The following is a 26,675-nucleotide window of genomic DNA, read 5'->3' on the forward strand; positions in this document are numbered from 1 at the left end:
ATATCCGATAAAGGGCTGATAACAAGAATCTATCTAGAACTTAAAAAAATCAACAAGAAAAAAATCAAACAACCCCATCAATAAATGGGCAAGGGAAATGAACAGAAACTTTTCAAAAGAAGACAGAATAATGGCCAGCAAACATAAAAAAATGCTAAACATCTCTAATCATTAGAGAAATGCAAATCAAAACCACAATGAGATATCACCTAACCCCAGTGAGATTGGCCATTTCAAAAAATCCCAAAACAACAAATGCTGGCGAGGATGTGGAAAGATGGGTACACTCTTACACTGCTGGTGGGACTGCAAATTGGTGCAACCTTTGTGGAAAAGAATCTGGAGATACCTCAAAGAGCTAAAAATAGAAATATTCTATCCAGCAATAGCACTATTAGGCATCTACCCAAAAGAGCAAAAGACATTCTATAATAAAGACATCTGCACCCAAATGTTTATGGCAGCACAATTCACTATTGTAAGGATGTGGAAACAACCCAAGTGCCCATCAATTCATGAGTGGATTACTAAAATTTGGTATATGTATACAATGGACTATTACTCAATTATAAGAAACGACAGTGATCTAGCACCTCTTATATTTTCCTGGATTGAGCTTGAGCCCATTACCTGCAGTGAGGTATCATAAGATTGGAGGAATAGCCTCCACATGTACTCTCCATCAAATTGGTACTAACTGATCAACACTATGGTGCTCACACGGTAGTAATATTCTCCAGGGATTAGGGGGTTGGGGGGGCTAAACTCACAACTAATGGTCACAGACACGGTGAGCATTGTAGAGGAGAAGGGCATGCCTCTATACCTCGCTTGGGTGAGGCAAAGACATAAAATGTAACCAGAAGATATTTGCACTTAAGTGTTTATGGCAGCATTATTCACAATCGCTAAAATGTGGAATCCACTTAAGTGTTTATCAAGGGCTGAATGGATAAAAAAGATGTGGTATATGTATACAATGGAATATTATTTAGCCATGAAAAAGAAGGAGATTTTGTCATTTGCAGAAACATAGATGGATCTGTAGGACATTATTTTAAGTGAAATAAACCAGGCACAGAAAGACAAATACTGCATTTTCACACTCATATATAGGACCTAAAAAATTGATCGCAAGGAGGTAGTGAATAGAATGGTGGCTACTAGAGATTGGTAAGGGTGGTGGGAAGGGGTAATTCTGTTAAATAGAAGGAAAAAGTTCTAGTGTTCAATAGTGCAATAGGGCAACTACAGTTAACAATAATTTATTGTATTTCAGAATAGCTACAGATGTCCCTGTAGCATCCTCTGCTGGCCAAGTTCAACATCATGCCTCTGCAAAGGAAAAAAATGTCCATTGAATCCAATTGCACTATTGGAGAGTAGGCAATGAAGGGCTATGTTTGAAGCTGGGGCAATAAATAAATAAGTGGCAAATTTACTGACACTATCAATAATATTTGCATAATATTTGAAAGCTTTAAGGCTTTGCTTTTGATATTTGGATATACAAGGTAGGTAAAATTCATATTTATGAATGGTGTGGTAAGATCAAGGTATATTTTTAATATGGACATACAGTTCATTTAGAAGCATTTATTGAATAAAGCATTAATTATCCCCTATATCACAATGTTGCTTTTGTCATATAATGTAAATGAATACATGTCGGTCTCTTTCTGGTCTTTCTATTCTATTCCATTTGACATAATTTTCTCTCCTTGATCTCACCCACTGCTGTCATTAATTATAATTGTATATTAGGTTTTGATATATGGTAATTTATGGTAGTGTGAGCCCAACAGTGTGAGCATACTGCTTTAAATTTTGGTTTCTATTTTCTGTTGCCAGGGTGTGCATTTGGATATAAAAAAGATACCTAGTTACCTTGATGAATTAACTTATTGATTCTCATGATTTGTCTTTGGACATTTTGCATGTACTTATGATTCACAATATTGTATGTAAATAATGATAAATCTTCATTTTTTTAATTCAAATCCTGTGCCTTTTATTTTTTTTTCTTCACCCAATTTTATCGACTAGGACTCTGCTAAATTTTAGAAGTGAGCACAGTGAGCATTTTCCTCCTCTTCCTGATCTCTTGGAAAAAGTAATTTTAATACTTGATGTTCATTTTAGTTTTTCTTTTTTAAAAAATAAGATCAAGGAACTTATCTTCTATTTCTAGTTTAATATATTTTCATATCATTATCAGTACTAAATTTAGTCAATTTTTTCATAAATCTAGACTATTGAATGATTTCTTCCCTTTTGTGTTAATATAGTGAATTACATTGTTTAATATTTGCATGTAAAATGACTTTGATGTCTGAATTAAATCCAACAGGATCAAAATCTGAGTGTGTGTGTGTGTGTGTCTGTGAGTTTATTTGTAACCACCAGATTAGATTTGATATCACTATGTTTTAGATTTTGGAATCAATTTGGGGGGGTATGTTGGTCTTTAATATTTATTTTCTGTGATGCCCTAATCTGGTTATGAAATATAGGTTATACTTGCCTCATTAAAATTGTTAAGAAGTGACTTCTCTTTTTATAATATCTAGAAATATATATTATTTTGTTGCTCCTTAGTCAAATATTTCAAGTGATTTGTTAAATGTATTACCCAGGCCTGGGGTTTTCTGTCTGAAATACTTTTAAAATAAGCATTACAAGAAGAATATCAATTCCTGGTGATCTACATAACATGAATTTCCGATAGAAACTTCTGGGCCATTGTCTTTTAAATATCCTTCTGTCTTATTCTCTTCTTTCCTTAAACTCTACCACAGGTTAGAGCTTTTGAACGTGTCTTGCATGCAAATTATTCTCTGTTCTATTTTTGTTTGTTTTCCCATCTTTCTTTTCTTGGTGCTTCATTTTAAGTTTTAGAGAAAGGTTGTATGAGTGAAGGCTTGATCTTGCCCAATTAAAGTGCCTTCGGGAAAGGAACTATGATTTTTATCCCCATGGCACTGAACCTTGTGCCTATACTATGTCTCAATGAACAAACGGCTTCAACAAAGAAGGTGCATTTTTACAGCTAATAGGATGACTTAAGAAATGCTCAGTGTTAGGATGTAAAATCTAAATACTTTGCCACTTCATAATAAGTTTTCATTAACTTACACATCTTAAATCATGCCGTTCTCCATTGCCATGCCAAATTTCATGTGTCCTCCACATGAACTGTTTGAATTGGACTCCATCATGAATTTGTTCTGTGAACACATAAGAGGTTCCCGGATCATGAACATGCACACACACACACACACACACACACACACAAATTAGATCATGAACACACACACACACAGACACACATCTTAATACTCTTATACTGTGAATTAATAACAAGATGATCTTAGTCTGGATGCCACTAAAATATAAAATAAATATCTCAATTCATCCATTTAATGACATTTAAATCATTTTCCTTGATAAAGAAAACCAACTCTGAAATGTGGCATTTACTCATTCATCTTCTCATCAACAAAATCTATAGGCCGGGCATGGTGACTCACGCCTGTAATCCTAGCACTCTGGGAGGCCGAGGGGGGGGGATCGCTCAAGGTCAGGAGTTCGAGACCAGCCTGAGCAAGACCGAGACCCCGGTCTCTACTAAAAATAGACAAATTAGCTGCACAACTAAAAATATATATAGAAAAAATTAGCTGGGCATGGTGGCGCATGCTTGTAGTCCCAGCTACTCAGGAGGCTGAGGCAGGAGGATTGCTTGAGCCCAGGAGTTTAAGGTTGCTGTGAGCTAGGCTGATGCCACGGCATTCTAGCCTAGGCAACAGAGCGAGACTCTGTCTCAAACAAACAAACAAACAAACAAAAAACAAACAAAATCTGTAAAACTTTTATTTTAGAGATAGCTGATGTTATTTTAGAATAATATGATATAAAGGTTTGTGGAAAATAATGGGTTTCAATGAGATTGGGGAGAATGGTGTTATCTTGGGAAACTAGGAATATGGAATGCTGATTAATCTTCAAGAAGAAAGAGTAAATGATCATTTAAAGTAATTAAAAGTGAAAAGAAGGTGTAAAATATTATTAGACAGTTTTCCAATGGCTTTTCTTGTTCATATTTCCCCTGGATTATTTTATCTTTTTAGAGGAAAATAAGTATTATTAATATTTTATGACTAATAAGATACCAAGAGAGCTAGATCCCAAAAGCCAAACTAATTTTATACAATGCAAATATCAGAATATCAACAATCTCAATTAATGTGCGAAATGTAACTTAAAGAGACACTTTCCAAAGGAAGAGAGTTTACTTTCTGAAAAGAAATATACATGGTAAACTAAGTAATGGTGAAAAGGCTGAAGTAGATTTGTCAGTGTAAGTAGGAGTTGCTGCTGGATGAAGATAGTAGAATGTCCACCCCTCTGTCCCATAGCTGGTGAAAGAATTTATTATTATGGGTTAATTGTATATTTTATTATTTTATAATTGCTTTCATAAGCACTACTTTTGAGCAATAAATTTACATTTACACACATGCTTTTACATTATTTACAACAGTTTAACAAGGTGGATTTCATTATTCCAATTGTATGGTTGCAAAAACATGGCCTAAAACCAGAATAATTTTCCCAGCATTAAATAGCTAGTAAATGTTGTATCTGGTTACTCAGAGCACAAACTTTTTCTTATACATTATTCTGACTGAGATGATTTTTTTTTTCTTCTTCATCTGATGATTCCCCAGAACACTTCTCAATTATTGCCTAATCTGGACTTCCAGATTGGGAAGTTGGCATGTCCATCTCCTGTCCTTGAGCAGCAGAGATGGCTCTGACAGCAGTGACATCATTTATCCTCCCTAGAGGTTGTACTGAAAAAACTGTGGTCCTGAGAGAACGGACTAGTCAAGAGGGGCCAACAGGTTAGAGTAGTTAAAGCACAGAAATGTAATGCTGATAAAGCACCTAGTTGGATAGAGTGAAGGATGGTGAAGGTAAAAAAAGCTTTATCTTGGCTCTGGAGTCACTGAAGGAGAGACTGATGACTCACCTAGGATGTCTATGCTTCCTTGAGGAACTATTTGCCTTAGGATACACTGTGTATTTTATTCTTCTCTTATGCCCATCTTCAGAGGCTTTTTCTACCTACAAGAATTCTCTAAGCTTGACAGACTGGAAACCCAGCCAACCTGCAACAGGGTGAATGCCTGTCTGCACCTGAGGGCTCAGGTGTGAGTGAAGTAAAGTTTTGAGGTGAGAATAATGGGTAAGAGATTATTACATTGCATATTTGAAGAATTCAGGAAGTGGAAGGGAAGGTCAAAAGGCAGGACTGACCTCTACTCACGTTAAACCACTGTTCTGGGATAAGTCAGAGGTACAGATTGCCATTCCTCCAAAGGAGGCATGTTATTTCCAAAAGCTGCTCAGAAGAGCTCTGGGAAGCCATATCCCTGTAAACTCACCCACAGGAGCAGATAGTACCTATGGTGAGAATCCATGTGCTGAAATCCCTGTTCTCTCAAAATATTTCTCTCTGATATTAACTAAAAATTATAATGTTAAAACTGCTGAAGTTGGTGATGATGATGACGATTTGAGTGAGTCTTCTGACTCATCCTTACATGTAGCATACACACTTAACAATACTATGAACAACAACAACAACGACAGAAATTAGGCAAGATAATTCTTAAGAGAAGACCTTAACATCTTGGAGATAACATCTTTACATGTGATAACTTGGGCACTCCAGATCACACCTGCATTTGGATCACTGCTGTGTATAGCTGATATGCTTAAGGTCGTGGCTACTTCAGCTTCTTGAGTAACATTTTGTCTCTTTGCCCAAGGTATCTCCCAAATCTTAGACATTGTGCCAAGCACCTTAGATAAAATTGCTTGACTTCCTTAAATATTACATAAAATAATGCAATTCCCTATTTTTTTTTAATGCTCAAAGAGGTTAGTAATCCATCCAAAGTGTTAGAGGTAGTAAATAACAGTTGTCATTTGACTTTCTCAAACTCTAGAGAAGTAGCCCCTGAAAGCAGGATGCTGTGTCTATATCCATTGGAGAAGTCAGATTATGAATACCTTAAGTCAGAGACTTTTAAAGGAGAAGTAGAAGAAAGTTACCTAAGGGATACTATCTAGCATACCTATGCAATACGGAGACTTTCAAGGATTTGAGGGTGGGTAAGGAAAGAAGAAAACAATTACTCGTAAGTGTCAAAGTGATGACATAGTTTGTGTTCAGTGATGCAGACCAGAAGTTTATGACATAAAAATCTAGGAAAGTAAGAGTGGTGTATGAAGACCAGTATTTCCTAATATGCTATGATTAGTATAGTATGTAAGTCACTAAATGTAGGGTGATAATGTTTAAATCTATTCTCCTTTTCTCTTCATCGTGTCTATTCCAACAAAGAAAGGAAAATGGTATGAGAGTGAAAACTTCCCTTCATCCCTATAAAAGGTTACACTGTTAGTTGTATTATAATGCTGTCTGTCAGGGGGAACTATAAAGTGTGATTGTATCGATAGAGAAGAACAGGTTGGGAAATAGGGCATGCAAATTTTGGCAAAACTTTGAGATGGGATATGCTAAGTGAACATTTCTTCTTGATGTTTGGTGCCCAGAATAATGAATTGGGTGGCCATTATATTGCTTAGTAATTGAGATTTCTAGGGCTCTTGTTATAACGCCTATCTTCTCCAGTCCACAGTGAAATCAGCCTCTTACATTCCCTTCAGCACATCTGATCTGTTGGGATAACTGAGCCTTGAGTGCATAATATTCTTATATTCTTCCTATAACTTGGCATTGCATATTGTGTTTAAATTTTCTTTTTTTCTATATCATTTTTTTCTTTCCATTCTCTTGAGTAGGAGAGTAGGAGTAATTTCTCCTTTCACAGCCCTCTACGAACAATATACCTCTATCTCCTCAATACATTTACCTCAAATTTATCATAAACAAACTGGATCATCTTGTCCACTGGTTTCACTGAATTTCCATGCATGTCTTTTCTTCTGTCTGTTTCAATAAATGACACAAAAACCTACTAGATAAGTGAAATGATTGTGGATTTATTTCTTTTTCTCATTCTTAGCATACGATGATCCACATTAGCTGTGTTATGTTTTCTCCCTATATAACTTTTATACCTATTTATCCTTTAAAATACCTGCTGTTAGATTTCACTTCCAACCACTTTTTCACTACACAGCCTCCTAAAGAGTTTCCCTGCCTTTACGTTTGTCAACCTTGAGACCATTCTTAAAACTGATTCTAGTTTGACATCAATGTATAGTAATACAAATCTGACCAAGCTGTTAACTTTGCATTACAATGAGCACCTGTGTCCTCTAAGGTTCCATCCAAGCTCCCCGTATTTACCACAAGTTCCTTCACAAATTCTGGTTCATTCGTATTTAATCTCAGCTCCAGCAACCATATGAAGATCCATGTTACCTTTTGTTCAATTATATTAATATTTGCTTGCATTTTTTATCCTCTCTCATACCTTTCTGCATTTACATGGGTGTTAATCAACACAGAATGTGCATCACAGCCCTTTGATCCCACGTAACTTGTATTTACCATTTGAGACCTAACAAGAATCTCCTTCAATACATCTCTGACTTCCCTGGAAGAGGTTAGTTTCCTCTTCTGTGTTTTGTATCATCTTATATTATTATGTAATCTTTAAAGTGTTAAACTAAAACTTAATTTTAGTTTTAGCTCCCCACCCACTATTTTATATGTATTTCAAGGCATTTCTTACACATTTCTCCACTTTTTAGCACTACCAAATTTACTGTAATAAAATATGTTATTGGTGTGGTGGTATACACCTGTAGTCTCAGCTATTAAAGAGGCTAAAATGGGAAGATTGCTCCAGCCCAGGAGTTCTAGACGGCCTGGGCAATATAGTGAGACTCCATTCCCCGCCCCCTCCCCGCCCCCCCCAAAAAAGTTCTCAATAAATGTACAATGATGAAAGAATAAATTAATTGGTAAAATAATGAATATAGGTGGTAAGTAAATATAATAAGCAGAGGTGTGATTAAAAACACTAAACACAGAGCTGTATGCATCAAAACATAGTTCCTTGTTTTAACACTGACTTTTATTATCCTAATTTTCCATATTCTGGTCTCCTCTAAACTGCAGGTTCCTCCATCAGTAGAATGTCTGTCTTCAATAGTTCTGCCTTATACTCTCGCTTCCTCCTGACAGGCTTCTCGGGCCTTGAAAGCAGCTATGGCTTGATTTCCCTCCCCATCTTCTTGGTGTATGCCACCTCGATTGCAGGGAACATTACTATCCTCTTCATTATCAGAACTGAGTCTTCTCTCCATCAACCAATGTACTATTTCCTGTCAATGCTGGCACTCACTGACCTGGGCCTATCAACCACGACCTTGCCTACCATGTTCAGTGTCTTCTGGTTCCACGCCCGGGAGATTCCCTTCAATGCTTGTCTGGTCCAGATGTACTTCATTCACGTTTTCTCAATTATCGAGTCTGCTGTTCTGTTAGCCATGGCCTTTGACCGCTTTGTAGCAATCCGAGAACCCCTGCGCTACGCGACCATTCTAACCAATGACGTAATCATTGGAATTGGGTTGGCGATTGCTGGGAGAGCCTTGGCTCTGGTCTTTCCAGCTTCCTTCCTCCTGAAGAGGCTTCAGTATCGTGCCGTCAATATTCTCTCCTACCCCTTTTGCCTGCACCAGGATCTCATAAAGACAACTGTATCCAGCCGTCGGGTCAGTAGCATCTATGGCCTCATGGTGGTTATCTGTTCCATGGGATTTGATTCAGTACTTCTCCTTCTGTCCTACGTTCTCATCCTGGGCACAGTGTTGAGTATAGCCTCCAAGGCTGAGAGAGTGAAAGCCCTGAATACTTGCATCTCTCACATCTGTGCTGTGCTCACCTTCTACACTCCAATGATTGGGTTATCTATGATCCGTCGCTATGGGCAGAACGCTTCTCCAATTGTCCACGTGCTCATGGCCAATGTCTACTTGCTGGTTCCACCTCTCATGAACCCCATTGTCTACAGTGTTAAGACCAAGCAGATTCGTGACAGAATCCTCAAGAAATTCAAGAAAAATAATTTAGGTGAAAAAGACTCTAAAACATAACTTTCCTCCTATCTCCTTTATATTTATGAGAGCATTTCGTATGAATGTAGAATGCTGAATTTAAATATTACTAATAATATTTTGTCTTTAAAATACTGGATCTAAACCTCAATATTAGTAAATCCTTATCTTTTCAATATAGAGAATAAATGCATAGTTGTATTTAAAAATGAAGTTTTTCATTGTAAGTTGTGAAGGCTCTCAATTTCTGAGAAAGATTTAGATTTCAAATAATTCTAATATGGACCCCATAGTCTAGATAAATAATCTTTCCCACACTACTTTACTTAATGTAAAAAATATTTTGAATATGTTTTTATATTTTGTTCAGGAGAGAAAAAAATATTTATAGCAGGAGATCCTCCTATCAAAATAAGATGAGGAAACTTAGTATACTTTTAGAAGTATAAAACTGAATGCCTATAGTCCACCGCTCTATAAATTTTAACAATGCATGTAAATGTGTAGGTGTAAGTTCATGGCACTGCCAACTCATGGAAATCAACTTGTTGCTAGCCTGTCTCACAGCCCAAGCACAGAAAGAAATTCAAAGAAAGGAATGTGGACCTGGATGTTGGGTGACATGGTATGCTTAGTTGTAGAGTTGTTCCCTTACATGACAATGTAGTTTCTGAGTTGGGGTATGTGAGTCCATGGAGTTTCCAGTGGGCATTAGTAAGGAAAAAATGGTGACCACTAACAGTCTTTCTTTATATTCTGTCCTAGTTCTCCACGGTTCTGATTAGATTTAAATATTCGCTTTACATTTTCCTGTATTGATAAACAAGATAGTAACCTTGATAAAGAAAATTCCAACAAAAGATACCTGTGAGTCCATGACTCTTAAGGAATCTTTTAAGAATTTTGCATAAATTTTATTTAAAGTTACAGCCCTCCTAGATGAGAGTGTCATTTTTAATTCTTTCAGTGTTTATCAAAATGGTATCTGCTAAAATGAGATTCTATGAAGCTAGAAAATATTACAAAGCATCAATATTATCAATAGCAGCACACTATGCACTGAATTATTAATCCTTGAAAAAGAATTTGAGGATTAATTTCTGCTTACTAGTTGGGCAAAGTAAATAAAATTAAAACAACAACAAAAACATGTTTCAAACAGTATAAACTACAGATGTTCCTCAAGTTTTATAATATTGAAAATGTCAAATTCTAGGTTTTTCTATTTTAAAGGAAATTATCTATACTATTATATAAAATATTTGTTCTTTAAACAAATTACTACTGGTTCTTGAACACTGCAAGTCTGCATTTCAGAATAATTTTTGAAGCAAAAATGTGCACTCATGAAGGTTTATTGTGTGTGTGTTGAGAGTCTAATAAAAGGCCCACCTAGTAGCGACAGTGGATATAACTAGGGCAGTAAGGATGTTCAGAGTCTGGAAGAGTGTATAGCGTGGCAGGAGAGAGGACCAGGCTTTGCATATCAGTCAAGGAATTTGACAGTGGCATGCCCTTCTGAGCTTCCTTAAGCTGGAACGATCAAACTAATGTTAGAGGAAGAAAAATCTAGTAACTGGAAGAAAGGCATTTTGTAATAACTGTGAAGCATCTGACCCCCCTTTACTATTAGTGGTGACTATTCACAATTGATTTCTTATAAGGTTTTTATTTTCTTCCTCCTGGTTAATTAAGTGCGATGTGCACCGTCTAGGGGATGGACACGCTGGAAGCTCTGATTTGGGCAGGGGGGCAAGGGCAATATATGTAACCTAAACTTTTGTACCCCCATAATATGCTGAAATAAAAAAAAAGAAATTATTTTGTATTGCCCACTGGACATGCTATTACTATTCCCTATCCATCCACTTCAAAACCTTATTGCTATGGATACAATTATCATTAAACTGCATGTAGGCACTCTGGATAGATAATCCAAACTGAGCAAGGAATTCAACCCAGGAAAGGTAATTCAGGAACTCAAGAAATGTGACCACTAAAGTAGCAGATCACAAACATAGCATAATTATATGACATTTTATTAACTGGGAGTCCAGAAGAAGGGAAAATATACAGGAAAGAGAAAGATACAGATGAAAAAGAAAATATGTGCAAGAAAGAGAGGAATGGAGAAAAGGATCATGAGAATAAAAGGCATGTTAAGGAAAACATATAAATAATAGAAAAGACATGAAGTGATTATCTACAAAAGACAACTGGAAGATTCTTGCAACATATGTGAGGACAAGAGAGGGCAAGAAAACAAGGCAGCATAATGTGACATTGACCTAGATGCCACTTCATGCAAGGATAGCAGTTCTCTAGTGATCGGGATGGGTGTGAATACAAAACACATATGTCAATTTTATATTTATTTTAACATATCCTTTAACAATTTAGAATACTATTTTTTTAAATGTAAACAGTTACTTTCAATATAATTGCTTTTATGCCAGGAAATCTTAAGGTCAATTTACTTTTAAAAAGACAAGGAAAAAATTGTCCAATTAACCATTTCAATCTTCAGGCATAAGTAAGATTTCTCCCCTTTGTCCTGTTAAGGTCGGTAGCACCTTTTTCAATAGTGAAGAGGTTGTTTTCCTAACCCTTTCTCCTTTATCATATCCTCTTTTCCAATCGCTCATCTGACCCTTACACAGTGCTGGAGCAGGGCAAGAGAAAGTGGAGGTAGAGAAGCTCTTACTTGGTTGTTTTGTCATAATATTGCTTCCATGTCTGGAAGATGTTTAAAGTTAACCCTTCTCTTCAGGACACCTTTGCAATTTTCCCAGAAAGCCTGGCTTGTCCTTATATTTATATGAGCTCCCCTTCAGCTGTCTGTCTTCCATTTCTCCACACGGGGCCTCTTGCTTCAGGAGACCCCACACCTTGGCATTTCTAGTGCACATTTTCACATTTGGTACTCAAATTCATGTACCTTGGACCCTAAAGTAGCTGGCCAGCCATTTCAGTTAAGCTCAAAATTTCCTAGGTAGCAGTCAGACACTAGTCTAAAATATCATGGTTTCTGGGTGGGTTTTCTCAACCTCTGTGTCCATTTCCATATTGCAAAGATGATAGTTTAGAGAAGCATGAAGAAAAGTATTTTACGATGCAGTTTCTCTTTTCTATATAAAAACTGTATTGATATATAATCCATATATCACAAAATTTACCATTTTAAAGTGCACAATGAATTGGCTTTTAGTATTTTCACAGACAAATAACTATCACCCTTATCTAATTTTAGAGTATTCACAATACTCCCAAAATAAATCCAATATCCATTAGCAGTCACTTCTCATTCTCTCTTCCCTTCAGTACTAATAAACATTAGATCACTGTGGGTGTGTCTATTTGGGATATTTTATGTACATGAAATCATGCAACTTGTGGCCTGTTGTGTAGGACTTCTCTCATTTAGCATGTTTACCTATTTGTAGCATCATGAGTAATTTAAGTCATTTTTTACAGCTGAATAACATTACATTGCATGGATATACCAGTTTGGTTTATCTATTCATCAGTGATGGACATTTGGGTTGTTTCCATGTTTTGGCTATTATGAATAATGTTGATATGAGCATTTGTTTACATATTTTTGTGAAAATATGTTTTATCTCTCTTGAGTATATATATAGAGGTTGAAATGTTAAAATTGGAAATCTAGGAGTGGGTCTATATCTGGGAGTCAAAATTTTAAAATCTATGTTTAAAATTTTGAGGAAGTGAAAAACTATTTTCCAAATTTATTGTACCAATTTAGAATCTCGCCATCAATGTGCATAGATTCCAATTTCTCCTCATCCTTGCCAATGCTTGATATTATCTGTTTAATTTAGTCATCATATAGATATGAAGTGATGTATTTCTATAGTTTGATTTATATTTTCCTAATGATTAATAATGTTGAGAATATTTTATGTGCTTACTGGCTATATATGTAATTTCCTTCTTAAGAGCAATATCATTTAAAAAAATTGGCCATTTTTAATGGAGTTATTTGTCTTTTTATTTTTGAGTTTTAGAGTCTTCACATATTCTGGATACAAGTCCTTTAGCAGACCTGTGATTTGTAAATATTTCTCCCATGCCTTAGTTTGTCTTACCATTATGTTGATGGTTTCCTTTGAAGCTCAAACTTTTTAAAATTTTGATGAAATCCAATTCATGATTCTTTTTTCTATTGCAAGTTTTATGTTTTGGTGTCATATCAAAAAAACTGTTGACTAAACCAAGGCCTTATAGATTTGGCTTTATGTTTTCTTCTAGGAGTTTTACAGTTGTGGCTCTTACTTTTAAGTCCCTGATCCATTTTCAGTTAATTTTTGTATATGGTGTAAGGTTATATAGTAGGTAGACATGTGGCCATCCAGTTATCATATCACTATATTTTGAAAAGAATTCAGGTCCTTAAAGGTTACAATTATTTAATAACTGCAACTCTAATTGTAGAAAATTGTTCCTATTTTTGAACTACACTAATCTATGCAGTTTCCAAACGTACAGAATTTTCCTAATGTAATTAAATGTACTACAGGAAATAAAGCCTGTTAAGTTTGTTGTTTCCTTCCTCTACTCTATAGCCAGGGAAGCATATGAACTGTTGACTACATGTAGACACTGTTATATTTTTATATTCCTCTTATTTATCCTATTTATATGGACAATTGTATATGTTTTATAAAATATGAGCTCCTTTCCGTATTTCATATAATATTTTGTTTTCATCTGAATTATTATTTTGGAGAATAGCTGGAATCACAAGATTTATATCAACCAGATGACTAAAGAATACTCATTTGAGCCAATTTATTTAGGCCATTGCAGGAAGCCTCTTCTGAGACCCACATGCTGATTCCCTCATATTCCTGAGATGTCAGTCTTTAATACCTCCAAACTGGAAATCTCTACCTTCTTCCTGATTGGGATCCCAGTGATGGAGCATACTCACATTTGGGTCTCCATCCCCATTTGCCTCATGTACCTCGTTGCCATCCTGGGGAACTGCACCATCCTCTTTTTCATAAAAACTGAGACGTCTTTGCATGAGCCTATGTATTATTTCCTCTCCATGCTGGCATTTTCCGACCTGGGACTGTCCATCTCCAATCTCTCTCTCTCTCTGGCCATTTTTCACTCTCACACACCCACACATCTCTTTAAGGCTACTGACTACATCTGACTACAAGTAAATCAAAATCTGGAACAGGTTTGTTAATTCTATTTCACTCACTTTCTTACCATATTATAAACACTTTTTTTTAATGTTGTGAATTATCTTTGAATGTTTCTTGACTATACACTGTGAAATTTTCTTGTGATTCCTTCCTAAACCCCTCAAGAGCCCTGGCTAAGCAATCTTTGCAGGTTGGGCTTTCTAGAATGCATATTCTGAGATGGAGATTTGCATATAGGATGCTTACATAGATGTGGTGACAGGCAGAATATTGACTCCCTAGTGATATCCATCTCCTAATTCCCAGAATTTCCGCATATGTTAAGTTTCATGGCAACAAAGAATAAGGTTGTAGATTTAATTAAGGTGCTAATGAGCTGACTTAAACATAGGAAGACTGCTGGATTATCCAGGTGGCCCCAATATAATCACAAGAGTCCTTAAAAGTGGATGATGGGAGGGGAGGGTCAGATTCAGAGAAAGAGATGTGAAAACAAAGCAAGGTCAGAGTAATAACATCTAAGAAAGAATCAACTGTACTTTGCTGGCTTTTGGAAATGGAGAAGAAGGCCCTGAGTCAAGGAATGTGAGCAGCCCATAAAAGCAGGAAAAAGCAGCAAAATAGATGCTCATCTAGACCCTCCTGAAAGTAATGCATATATGTTCATACCTTAATTTTAGTCCAGTGAGAAACTCACCATCTTTCTATCCAAAAGATTGTAAGATTTTTTTGTTGATTTAAGGCACTGGATTTCTGGTAATTCAGTGTAGTAACATTAGAAAACTAATACAGCTGTGCTCTCAAGATCAACATGTTTATGAGGTGGATGAAAAAAGAGGGAGAAAATGATTAGTGATGTAATGGCAACAAAGCCCTCAGTCAGACATGCGGAGACTCTGCAGCTGGGATAGCCCTTGTATCACGAAGTAATTTTGACTTTCAAGTCTTAATATATAAGAGATACATTTTGTAAGGATATAGTTGCCATAAACAGTTATTCCTCTGATGAGTCTGGGCAAATCAAATTGAAAACCTTTGGAAAAGGATTCACCACTCTAGATGCCATTAAGAACATTTGTGCTTTATGTGGGAAGGTCAAAATATCAACATCCACAGGAGTTTGGAAGAAATTGATTCTAACTTACATAGATGATATTGAGGGATTCAAAATTTACACCTAATGGATACAACACACACAAACTGGGTGAAGGGCACACTTATAACTTTGACTCAAACTGTACAAAAGCAAATTATGCAACCAAAACTTTTGCACCCCCGCAATATTCTATAATTTAATAAAAAAGACTTCAGTGGAGGAAGTTACTGCAGATATGGTGAAAATAGCAAGAGAAATAGAATTAGAAGTGGAGCCTGAAGTTGTGGCTAAATTGCTGTTGTCTCATGATAAATTTTTAACAGATGAGGAGTTACTTTTTATGAACAAGCAAAGAACCTGGATTGTTGAAATGACAACAGAATATTACCTCAACAGAATATTACCTAAACTTAGTTGACAGAGCAGGAGCAGAGTTTTAGAGGGATGACTCTAATTTTGAAAGAAGGTATACTTTGAATAAAATGCTATTGAATAGCATCACATGTTACAGAAAAGTATTTTGTGAAAGGAAGAGTAAATTAATATGGCAAATTCATATTTGTCTTATTTTACAAAATTGCCACAGCCAGCCCAACCTTCAACAACCACCACCCCTGATCAGTCAGCAGCCATCAACATCAAGGTAAGATCCTCCACCTGTAAAAATATTACAACTCAATGAAGGCTCAGATAATCGTTAGACTTTTTTAGAAACAAAGTATTTTTTATTTGCATAAATTTAAACAGTACAAGTGCAGTTTTGTTAAATGGATGTATTGTGTAGTGGTGAAGTCTAGGCTTTTAGCATAATCATCAACTGAATAGTGTACTTTGTTCCCATTAAGTAATTTTTCACCCTTCACCCCACTTCCACACTTCCATCCTTCCAAGTCTCTGATGACTATTATTCAATGTGTACAGATTAGTTAGCTGCCACTTATAAGTGAGAACATTCAGTATTTAACTTTCTGTTTCTGAGTTGTTTCACTTAAAATAATTGACTCCAGTTTCATCCATGTTACTGCAAAAGGCATGATTTCCTTCCCTTTTTTAATGGCTGAAGAGTGCTCCATTTTATATATTAATATATGCCACATTTTCTTTATTTGATTGTTCATTAAATGGACACTTAGGTTGATTCCATATCTTTGCCATTGTGAATAGTGCTGTAATAAACACATGAGTGCTGGCATCTTTTTGATATAATGATTTCTTTTCATTTGGGTATATACACAGTAGTTGGATAGCTGGATGAAATGGCATTTCTATTTTTATTTGTTAGAGAACTCTTTATACTCTTTTCCATAGAGGTTGTACTAATTTATACTCCCACTAGCAGTGTATAAGTGTTCCCTTTTCTCAGCATCCTGGACAACACCTGTTTTTTTTGTTTTTAGTACTAGCCATTCTGATTAGTATAAGATGATATCTCATTGTGGTTGTAATTTATATTTCTCTGATGATTAGTGACTTTGATTAGTGAATAGTAAATAGTGATTGTTTCATGTGATTATTTGCCATTTGTATGTCTTCTTTTGAAAAATGTCTGTGTCCTTTATCCACTTTTAATGGTTTTATTTTTGTTGTTGTTATTATTGTTGCTTTTGCTGAGTTGTTTGAGTTCTTTGTAAAGTCTGGGTATCTGTCCCCTACTGGGTGCAAAATTTGCAAATTATTTTCTCTCATTCTGCAGGGTGTCTGTTCACTGTTGATTATTTCTTTCCCTATGGAGAAGGTTTTTTTTTAGCTTTATTAATTCCTATTTACCTATTTTTGCTTTGGTTGCTTTTGCTTTTGAGGTCTCAGTTATGAATTCTTTGGCTAAACTAATATCTAGCAAAGTTTTTTCTAGATTTTCTTCTAGTATTTTTGTAGTTTCTGATCTTACATTGATGTCTTAGGTCTATCTTGAGTTGATTTTTGTGTATATAAAGAGATAGGGGTCCAGTTTTACTCTTCTGCATGTGGTTATCCAATTTTCCTAGAGCCATTTATTGGAAAAGGTGTCCTTTCTTCAGTGTGTGTTTTTATCTGCTTTGCCAAAGATAAGTTGGTTGTAGGTATTTGACTTTATTTCTGGGGTTTCTATTATGCTCCATTGATCTATGTTTCTATTTTTACACCAGTATCTTGCTGTTTGGGCTACCATAGCTTTGTGGTATAATTTGAAGTCACATAATATGATGCCTCCAGCTTTGTTATTTTTGCTTAGGATTGCTTTGGATGTTTAGGCTCTTTTTGATTTCATCTGAATTTTAGAATTGCTTTTACTAATTCTGTAGAAAATGACATTGGTATTTTGATAGGAATCTGTAGATTGCTGTGGGTAGTATGGTCATTGTAATGATATTATTTCTTCTAATCCATGAGCATGGAATAATTTAACATTCATGTCATCTACAGTTATTTTAAGTATTTTAAATTAAGGTATATGCATTGATTCCTTAGTTATAATTCTGTTGTACACTTAATTGACTACAGTATAGTGCAAATATAACTTTTACATGCTGGTGTCTTTGTCCATTTTCTGTTGCTTATGGCAGAATGCTGAAAATATGTAATTTATAAAGAAAGGGGATTTATTTCTTACAGGTATGGGAAACAAAAACATTCATGTGATTCACTTTATTTCAATATTTGGTTTATTGCTATGGTCTGGAACTGAACCCACAATATCTCTGGGGTATGACTTCACTTGAATTTATAAATATTTGGAAGTGTAAGCTTAAGGTTTATGTGATATAACTAGAAAGACAAAAGAATGAGATGAAGATTTTAGCTTTATGCTTTTATGTCTGTGCTTTACATTAATATATTAAACCTGCTTGTTTTTGTACATGTGAAGTAAAGAGATAAGAATTCTTCTATTCAGTGTAATTTTATTCTAGTGAGAATGAGAAGTATATATACATTTTACTTAAAATTATGGATAAAATGATGAAAATAAATGTGAACATTCACATCAAATGAATAGACTTAGCGTGTGAGAGACTTCTCAGGATGGCTTGTATAGGTCCCAGATATATGAAGGTGATGTTGTGCACTGAATTCTATGATAATAAAGTCTAATTTCAGTTACCCATTTAAGTGTGTCACTTAATGTATTTAAGTGTATTATATTCACTACTTATATTATTCCTCAAAAATATCATATGCTGTAGGTGCTATTATCATACTGCAATTCTTATCTGAGGAAACTTAAACACAGAGAAGATTAGCAAATCACTAAAGCTAATAGAACTAGTACATAAGAAATCTAGTGTTTGATTGGAAGCAAAATAATTACATGATTATATAGTTTTGCTACTTACCTCTATAGCCTCTGTAATATATTGATAGATATGAAAAATTGACAAGGGGGCAAAGATAAAGAAGCAGTCACTGACAGAGGACAGTGTGACCAAATTCTCATAGATCTGAATTCATAGACTAAACATTCAATGAACCTAGAAGATAGGGTCAGTGAAGGGAAATAATGAGAGCTAATCCTGGACATGGGTTATGCAATGACAGGTTATTGTGTTTTAACTTAGGTATTTAACATGGATCAAATAATATCTTATCTAGAATATTATAACCCATAGAATGTAGGTGCATAATTTCACTTATAGTTAGATTAAATGTATCTATCGCTATGTCACATGTAAAAGATGAAATTAGTGTGTACACTATATCTGCACATTTCTCTACATAAATTTCTATCTACATCACTTTTACTGGGCTTCTATTTCCCTAGATCAAAGTCTAGATGTTTTGCCAACAAGCTCAGTGGATTCAATCCCATAGTGCCAATTATAGTAGAAGACTAAGTTAACTCCATTGTCCTGATGTTCTAAACAGCTAGAGCCTTAATATAAAAATACTCCCCTTGGACTGTGTAAAAATGACACAGACAGTGAGGTGTGCTGTTTGAAATTCTCCTCAAGTCTATATTCTTTGGAGGAATAAAGCACTACAGGTGATTTTTCTCTTGATTTTCTCTAAATTTTAGATTTGTATAATAAGTGGGAGATGATCTTAAATAAGTGAGAGATAATCAAAGGAGGCTGAGATTGCTGCAATTGATATTCAATGAGTAGTGCAATTTCTGAGTATAACAGGCGGATAAAATTTCTTGAAAATTTTAAAGGTAGACCAGATATCCTTAAAAATATCTAGAAGACTCAAATAATTTATGTATCTACAGCAAATAATATATTTGATTGATAAAATATGTTTTCTGCCTTTCTTATGAGTTATAAGGAACAAAATGGATTTTTATAGCACCATGAAAGTTTCAGGTGAGAAACTTGTTATTGAGAATGCAATTCCAGAGGTTACCCCAAGATGAGCATCAGGGTATCTAGAGGCTTCACATTGGCCAACATCTGGCTACTGGGCAATAGACCTTACTGGGACATCTCAGTTAGAAAACATACAAACACACTCCTAAGGAAGTCATTACAAAATCCAGCTCATTTCTTCCTCTGCTTCCCACTATCACTTTAACTTTCTCTCACTTTCTCCCTCCTCTAATCTCAATGGATATAATATTTATTTTATTTTTACTTTGATATATTTCCCACCATGATATATTGTCAGAAATATGGAGCTATGTTAATATTAGAAACAGGAATATGTGCTACTTTCTTCCATCTTGAACCACTGTGCCTTATTTGGCTTGTAAGTGGTTGTTTCTCCATTATTTCAAAGGTATCGAAAGAGTACTCTTCGCTATTTCCTTTAGATAATTACTGAAAATAATTTTCTCTCCAATTAGGCTTCGTTATTCCAGATAGTTTTGTGCCACCAAAAATGCCTTCCCTAGGTCCATGAAGCCTTCTAGGTTGTCCTCTGTCCACCTTTCCAGTGACTAAGTCAGGCACAAGAAAGTGACTGTAGTCAACAATAAATTATTGTGTACTTTAACTAAAAGAATGGGATTGGAATGTTCTTAACACAAAGAAATGATAAATTCTTGAAGTAATAGATACCCTGATTTGATTATTACACATTGTATGCCTATATCAAAACATCATATTACCCCCAAAATATAAACTATCATGCAACCCTAATAATTAAAAAATTATACAGTAAATCAATCAGAAAAGAAAATAAATCAGGAAGGAGGAGTGAACTCAGTATGTGCATGATCTGTAGCAGTGCTAACATCAGCAAGCAGTCTCAGAGGGACTGATACAGAGTGAAGAATGCTAGAAGCTTTCAAATACCGCTATAAACTACCACCACCACAATGCTCCAAAGTGAATCCCATAAAATGGGTTCGTCTTGAGAAAATATTTTCATAGTGGAAATCTCCAGCAATATTGTTATTATTATCTTTCTGAGCTCCTTCATGTTTAGAGGTATATGATCAAGACTATTTGCTCCTGGGCAGACATCCCAGAGTGGCTGTGCTGTAGTTTGTGATAGTTGTAGCTCTCATATTCTGTTCCTGTCTTTTTGACAGGATATTAGGCTTGATCTTGGCTTTTCCTCTATGCCAATAAATGATAAATGAATCATTTTATAATTTTTTTTCCAGTTTCTAATTATGGAGGTATCTTGTGTATCTGTGCATGTGACTTTACTTTCCCATCTGTCTTTTTTTGGATTAAGTCTGCATTTCCTTCATGTGTGTATCTTTCATTTTCCTTGTGTCCCTTTTGAATCAGGGATTTACAAAGGGTACAGAGCATACTGAATTATTCCATACTTAATATCAATTTCTATGTCATGGAATTCTGTAACATTGACACACCAAAAATTATGATTACATTAGTATAAGAATTAGGTTCTTTGAGGCTGATCAATTCGAATGACAGAATGTAATTTAAGCTACATTAACAGGACTCTCCAAATAGCACTGTGTGTATACTGAATGAAATAGTAATGTAATTATTATTATTCTAAACTCTTATTTAATGTTTTTCTTGTCTTGCCCACCCTCTCCCACCTTATCTTATAGGTCTGGAAACTATTCCTAAATTATCATTTGGAAGGATGTTTTATTCTAACAGGAGCATTTTTCACCCAGCGACATTTTTCCTGATTGGAATCCCAGGTCTGGAAGACATCCACGTCTGGATCTCCCTGCCATTCTGCTCTGTTTACCTGGTGGCTTTACTAGGCAACACCACCATTCTGCTAGTCATCAAGGCAGAACAGAGCCTCCGGGAGCCCATGTTCTACTTTGTGGCCATTCTGTCAATGATTGATTTGGCCCTTTCTACAACCTCTGTGCCCCGCATGCTGGGGATCTTCTGGTTTGATGCTCATGAGATTAACTTTGCAGCTTGTGTGGCCCAGATGTTTCTGATCCATAGTTTTACTGGCATGGAAGCTGAGGTCTTACTGGCTATGGCCTTTGACCGCTATGTGGCCATCTGTGCTCCCCTACACTACACGACCATCTTGACATCGCGGGTGCTGGTGGGCATCAGCATGCTCATTGTGATTCGTCCAGTCTTGCTTACAATTCCAATGATCTATCTCATCTACCGCCTGCCTTTTTGTCAGGCTCATATAATATCCCATTCCTACTGTGAGCACATGGGCATTGCAAAATTGTCCTGTGGAAACATCCATATCAATGCTATCTATGGGCTGTTCGTGGTCGCTCTCTTTCTTCTGAACCTGGTCCTAATTGGCATTTCATATGTTTACATTCTCCATGCTGTCTTCCACCTCCCATCACAGGATGCAAGGCTAAAAGCCCTGAGCACATGTGGTTCCCATGTTGGGGTCATCTGTGTTTTCTACATCCCCTCGGTCTTCTCTTTCCTTACTCATCGATTTGGACACAGCATACCACGCTATATTCATATTCTTATCGCCAATCTCTATTTGGTTATCCCACCTTCTCTCAACCCCATCATTTATGGAGTGAGGACAAAACAGATTCGAGAGCTAGTGCTCTATGTGTTTACTAAAAAATAAGTTTCTTACCTCATTCTTTTACTAAAGTGTTTCATCTTCTTGGGAAGACTTATATGTTCTTGCCTTAAGGAATATCTCCTGATCCTTACCTTATTGCTGTATTTGCAAGACAAGTTGATTTGTTTCTGACTTCTGATAAATGGATTTTAAGGCTGGCAGCAACCTCATTTTATCTCAAGTTCAAGGACTGATGTGCTGTCCTGAAAGGGCTATCCTGGGAAAGTACTGTGTGGTCTCTAATTGCATTACCTCTTGCAGAGCCCTTGATAGGCTAAGGCTCTTTCTTTTCTGGGGAAAGAACATATTATACTAGGTTTAATACAATCTGTGATTAGAGGTACCTGGTACTAGAAATTTGACACTCTACGTCATTTATTCCTTTTTTCTTTTCTTCTTTCTTTCTTTCCTTCCTTCCTTCCTTTCTCTTTCTTTTCTTTCTTTCTTTCTTTCTTTCTTTCTTTCTTTCTTTCTTTCTTTCTTTCTTTCTTTCTTTCTTTCTCTCTTTCTCTCTTTCTCTCTCTCTTTCTTTCTCTTTGTTTTTTTCTTTCTCCTTTACTTCTATTCCTTCATGTATACATGCATTTGATTATTCCTTTAATATATATCCATTCAATGTCTGGCCCTGTGAAGCTTGCATTCTGTTGTGCTCTTATAAAGCCAATTTCATGAGTTCAAAATAATCATTGCCAAATCTGTAGCTTGAAGTGGAATTGTCTGCCAAATACATAAGACTCAGAGCAAAGATAGCCAAGAAAACCCACATAATTTCAAAACTATATCTCAGTAATTCTAACATAACTTCTCACTGATTACTTCTGCATATTCATAGCATAAAATAAGTGTGGCCTTGTTTTAATTTAATTATGTGTAATATTTCTATCTATGTGATATATGCTAACCTTTTCCTATATCTTTATCCAGTATTGGTCTCTCAATTTACATTTAACCTAAAATAGTCCATCCCAAAATTCAAGGCCTCTTTTTCAAACTCATGATCGATCTCTCATTCTCACAAAGACTTTATTGCAGAATATGTCAGACCAAGCTATGAATAGCAACTTTTCACATGAGACCGAGTGCTTTCCATTGATTTAATAAAATTTCCAAAGATCAACCAATTAATGACCTCTTGTATCATCAGACTTGTCACTTGGTTTTTTACAACTGTAATTATTTTATCTTATACAGGTTATTTAAAAATAAACTAAAGAAAAACTATCACAAAATATCTTTGTTCCCACAAATCAGAATTAACAATTTTTTACATTACTCCTATCTAAAAGATAATGCTTAATAAAATACACATATTAAATTTAAAATCACCTTTAACACTTCCCCAACAGATTTTTTCCCCATTTTTCTAGAGGCAAAATCTACCAGATATTTTTCTTATATCATGGTACAAATTTTAGTGTTACAATCAATCACAATATTATTGTTAAGTCATTTGTTATTAATTTAGGTAGATTAAAGTACACTGTGTTTTCTTTTGTAACATTGATTTCATTTATGTATTCATTTAAGAATAGATATCCACCTTATATTTTTAACTAGAAAATATGCTGCGCATCCTTGTATATATTTATGTGTATATTTTTAGTTTATTTATACAGGTTTCATACTTGGAAGTAGAGTTAGTAGGTAGCAAGATTTTAATCAATCAGAATATATTTCTGTTTCTTTGATCTTTGTTTTTGATTCACTTTTTAATTTTCCATTTCTTGTTACTTTCCTTTTCTCTCACTTTTATGCTTTTATTATTTAAGTTCCCTTTTTTTAAGAAAAATTTCGCCCCCACCATTTGAAAGTTGCATATTCTGTATCGCTTCTTCCATTGGGTATTATTAAAATTTTAACTTTCCTAATTTCACCTTTTTGTTTTCTAATAAAACTAATTTGTGACTACTCTGAACAAACAAAAATATTAGTCCCTTTACATTTTTCCATTTTTCTTCTGCATCCATTTCTCTCATGTTGCTGTCATCTGGAATTATATTTCCAGATTTAAAAATTGAAATAAAACCATTTTTAACGACAATTTTTACTTAATCAAATACATTTTTAACAATTTGTTTGTCTCACAAATGTTCATGAATATCTTCTTCCTTAAGGATTCACCAATCATCACAGAAAAACATCTAGTATTTCCCATTCTAGCTCTGTTTGGAGATAAAAGAAGCCTTGCTCTCACAACCAACTAGGCCCTGCTCCAATACCATCTAATTGGTATTAACTGATCAACACTTAAGTGCACATACAGTAGTTACATTCATTGGGTGTTGGACAGGTGGGAGGGGGGAAGAAGGGGGTGGGTGTATTCACACCTAATAGGTGCAGCCCACACTGTCTGGGGGATGAACACACCTGAAGCTCTGACTCGGGTAGGGTGAAGGCAATATATGTAACCTAAACATTTGTGCTCCCATAATATACTGAAATAAAAAAATAAAAATAATTGATTATAATTTTATGTCTAAATGTCTTCATTTTCCCTCATAACTTAATAATAGAACAAAAATTTATAGAATTTTGGAACAAAGTTTTTATTCTATCAGCTTTCTAAATTTATTTTTCAACTTTTTTTCCTAGTAACCAGTGCTATAATGAAACATAAAATGCCAAATATTTTTTTAACTGTTTTGAAAGAATTTCTTTTCTTTGCTCTTTGGAAAGAAGTTTGATGTTCTGAAATAGTATTATATTGAGTCTTGATTTATAATTTTTGAAAATATAATGTTCAGAATTTAGTAGGACCTTATTCTGAAACTCTATATTTCTATTACTTCTAAGGGCTTTCAAACTTCATTTCTTTTATCTTCCTTATCAACTTTCTTTCCCATGGTTCTTTAAATATTTAAAATAAAATTTGAAATCCTTATCTTTTTTCCATGTATTTAACTTTCTTTCTTTCCGTCACTTTATCCACTTTGCTGTAGTCATGAAAATTCATCCTCTGATCCTTAACACTCACAATTTTGATTGTCAGCAGTTTCCATTCTATTCTTCTGTTTCTCAATATAATTACTTCTGAACACTTAAATATTCTATGTCCAATCATTTTCACAAAACTTTGTTTTCTGCATGGTTGTAGTTTCTCTCTCTCTCTCTTTCTCTAACACTCTTTTTCTCTTTATCCTTCTATGTTCTCTAATTTCTCTAATGCAACCAACTTCATGCATTGTAATATTTTGATCTGGTTTCTTGTCAATCCTACTTCACACAATTTGTTACTGGATTATTAAATATTTTTAATGTTGTGAATAATCTCAGAATATTTGATGACTATTTACTTTGAGCTTTCCTTTGCCTTACTAGGCTCTTCAAGGATCCTGACTGAGAAATCTTTGCAGGTTGGTTTTTCTTAGAAAGCATGTTGTGAAATGGAGATTTGCATGTAAGAAGCTTACTTGAGCATGGTGGTGCTGGCAGGATATTGATTGCTTAAGGATATCCATGTATTAATCCCAAGATTTTGTGAGTAAGTTAAAACTCATGGTAAAAAAGGATAAGATTATAGATGGAATTAAGGCTACTAATTAACTGATTTAAAGATGGAGTATCCAGGATTATCCTGGTGGCTCAATGTAATCATAAAGGTTCTTCAAAGTGGACAATGGAAGAATGAACAGAAGGGTCAAATTCAGAGAAGGAGATGTGAAAACAAAACAAGGTCAGAGTAACATCATCTAAGAAACACCCAACTATCCAATACTGGCTTTGGAAATGGAGAAGAAAGCCACATGAGTCAAGTAATGAGAGCAGCCCATAGCAGCTGGAATAAGCAACAAAACAGAATCTCACCTAGAGCCTTCAGCAAGGAATGCAAACATGCCCATATCTTAATTTTAGCCCAGTGAGAAACTCACCATCTTTCTATCCAACAGACTAACAGACTAAGATTTTTTTTTTTTTATTGATTTAAGGCACTGGATTCCTGGTAATTTGTTATAGTAACATTAAAAACTAATACAGCTGTCTCTCAAGATCAACATGTTAATGACGTGGATGAAGAAAGAGGGAGAAAATGATTAGTGATGTAATGGCAACAAAGGCTTCAGCCAGACATGCAGGGGACTCTGCAGCTGGGATAGCCCTTCATGGTTGTCCTGAATTGGGGTGAATCTTGTAAGCCCGTAGACTGCTGCACCAACCAGTCATGATGGGGGCTCCTGTGGGAGGGGGATTTGATTTTGGGCAAGGAGAAGACCCAAAATGAGATTCAGCTGAGAGTTCTCAGTCACATCCCCAATAGTTGGGTCATCCAGAGAAATAAGTAGTTCACACCTGGAAGCAGGGTATGGGTGACACACCATAACATCCACCACCAAACCCAACTATGGTATGGGTTTTGTGTAGTGGGGACACTACTCTATAAC

The 26,675-nt window shown here is 35.2% G+C and overlaps 2 protein-coding genes across 2 annotated transcripts; both read left to right on the plus strand.

Annotated features, from left to right (window-relative positions):
* Nucleotides 1-8,181: 8,181 nt before the first annotated feature.
* LOC123642026 (olfactory receptor 51G2-like) lies at nt 8,182-9,144 on the plus strand. Its single transcript, XM_045556954.1, has one exon. It carries the CDS (start codon nt 8,182-8,184, stop codon nt 9,142-9,144), a length of 963 nt encoding a protein of 320 aa, XP_045412910.1.
* A 12,219-nt stretch (nt 9,145-21,363) lies between these two features.
* LOC123641573 (olfactory receptor 52J3) lies at nt 21,364-22,299 on the plus strand. The gene has a single exon (XM_045556450.1). The coding sequence runs from the start codon at nt 21,364-21,366 to the stop codon at nt 22,297-22,299; it is 936 nt and encodes a 311-aa protein (XP_045412406.1).
* Nucleotides 22,300-26,675: the final 4,376 nt, after the last annotated feature.

Source organism: Lemur catta, chromosome 7 (genome assembly GCF_020740605.2).
Source record: "Lemur catta isolate mLemCat1 chromosome 7, mLemCat1.pri, whole genome shotgun sequence".
In the NCBI taxonomy this organism is placed as follows: domain Eukaryota; kingdom Metazoa; phylum Chordata; class Mammalia; order Primates; family Lemuridae; genus Lemur; species Lemur catta.

What these genes read in the sequence shown, in the direction of transcription:
- LOC123642026 (XM_045556954.1), top strand. Translation starts at nt 8,182, where the DNA reads ATGTCTGTCTTCAATAGTTCTGCCTTATACTCTCGCTTCCTCCTGACA.
- LOC123641573 (XM_045556450.1), top strand. Translation starts at nt 21,364, where the DNA reads ATGTTTTATTCTAACAGGAGCATTTTTCACCCAGCGACATTTTTCCTG.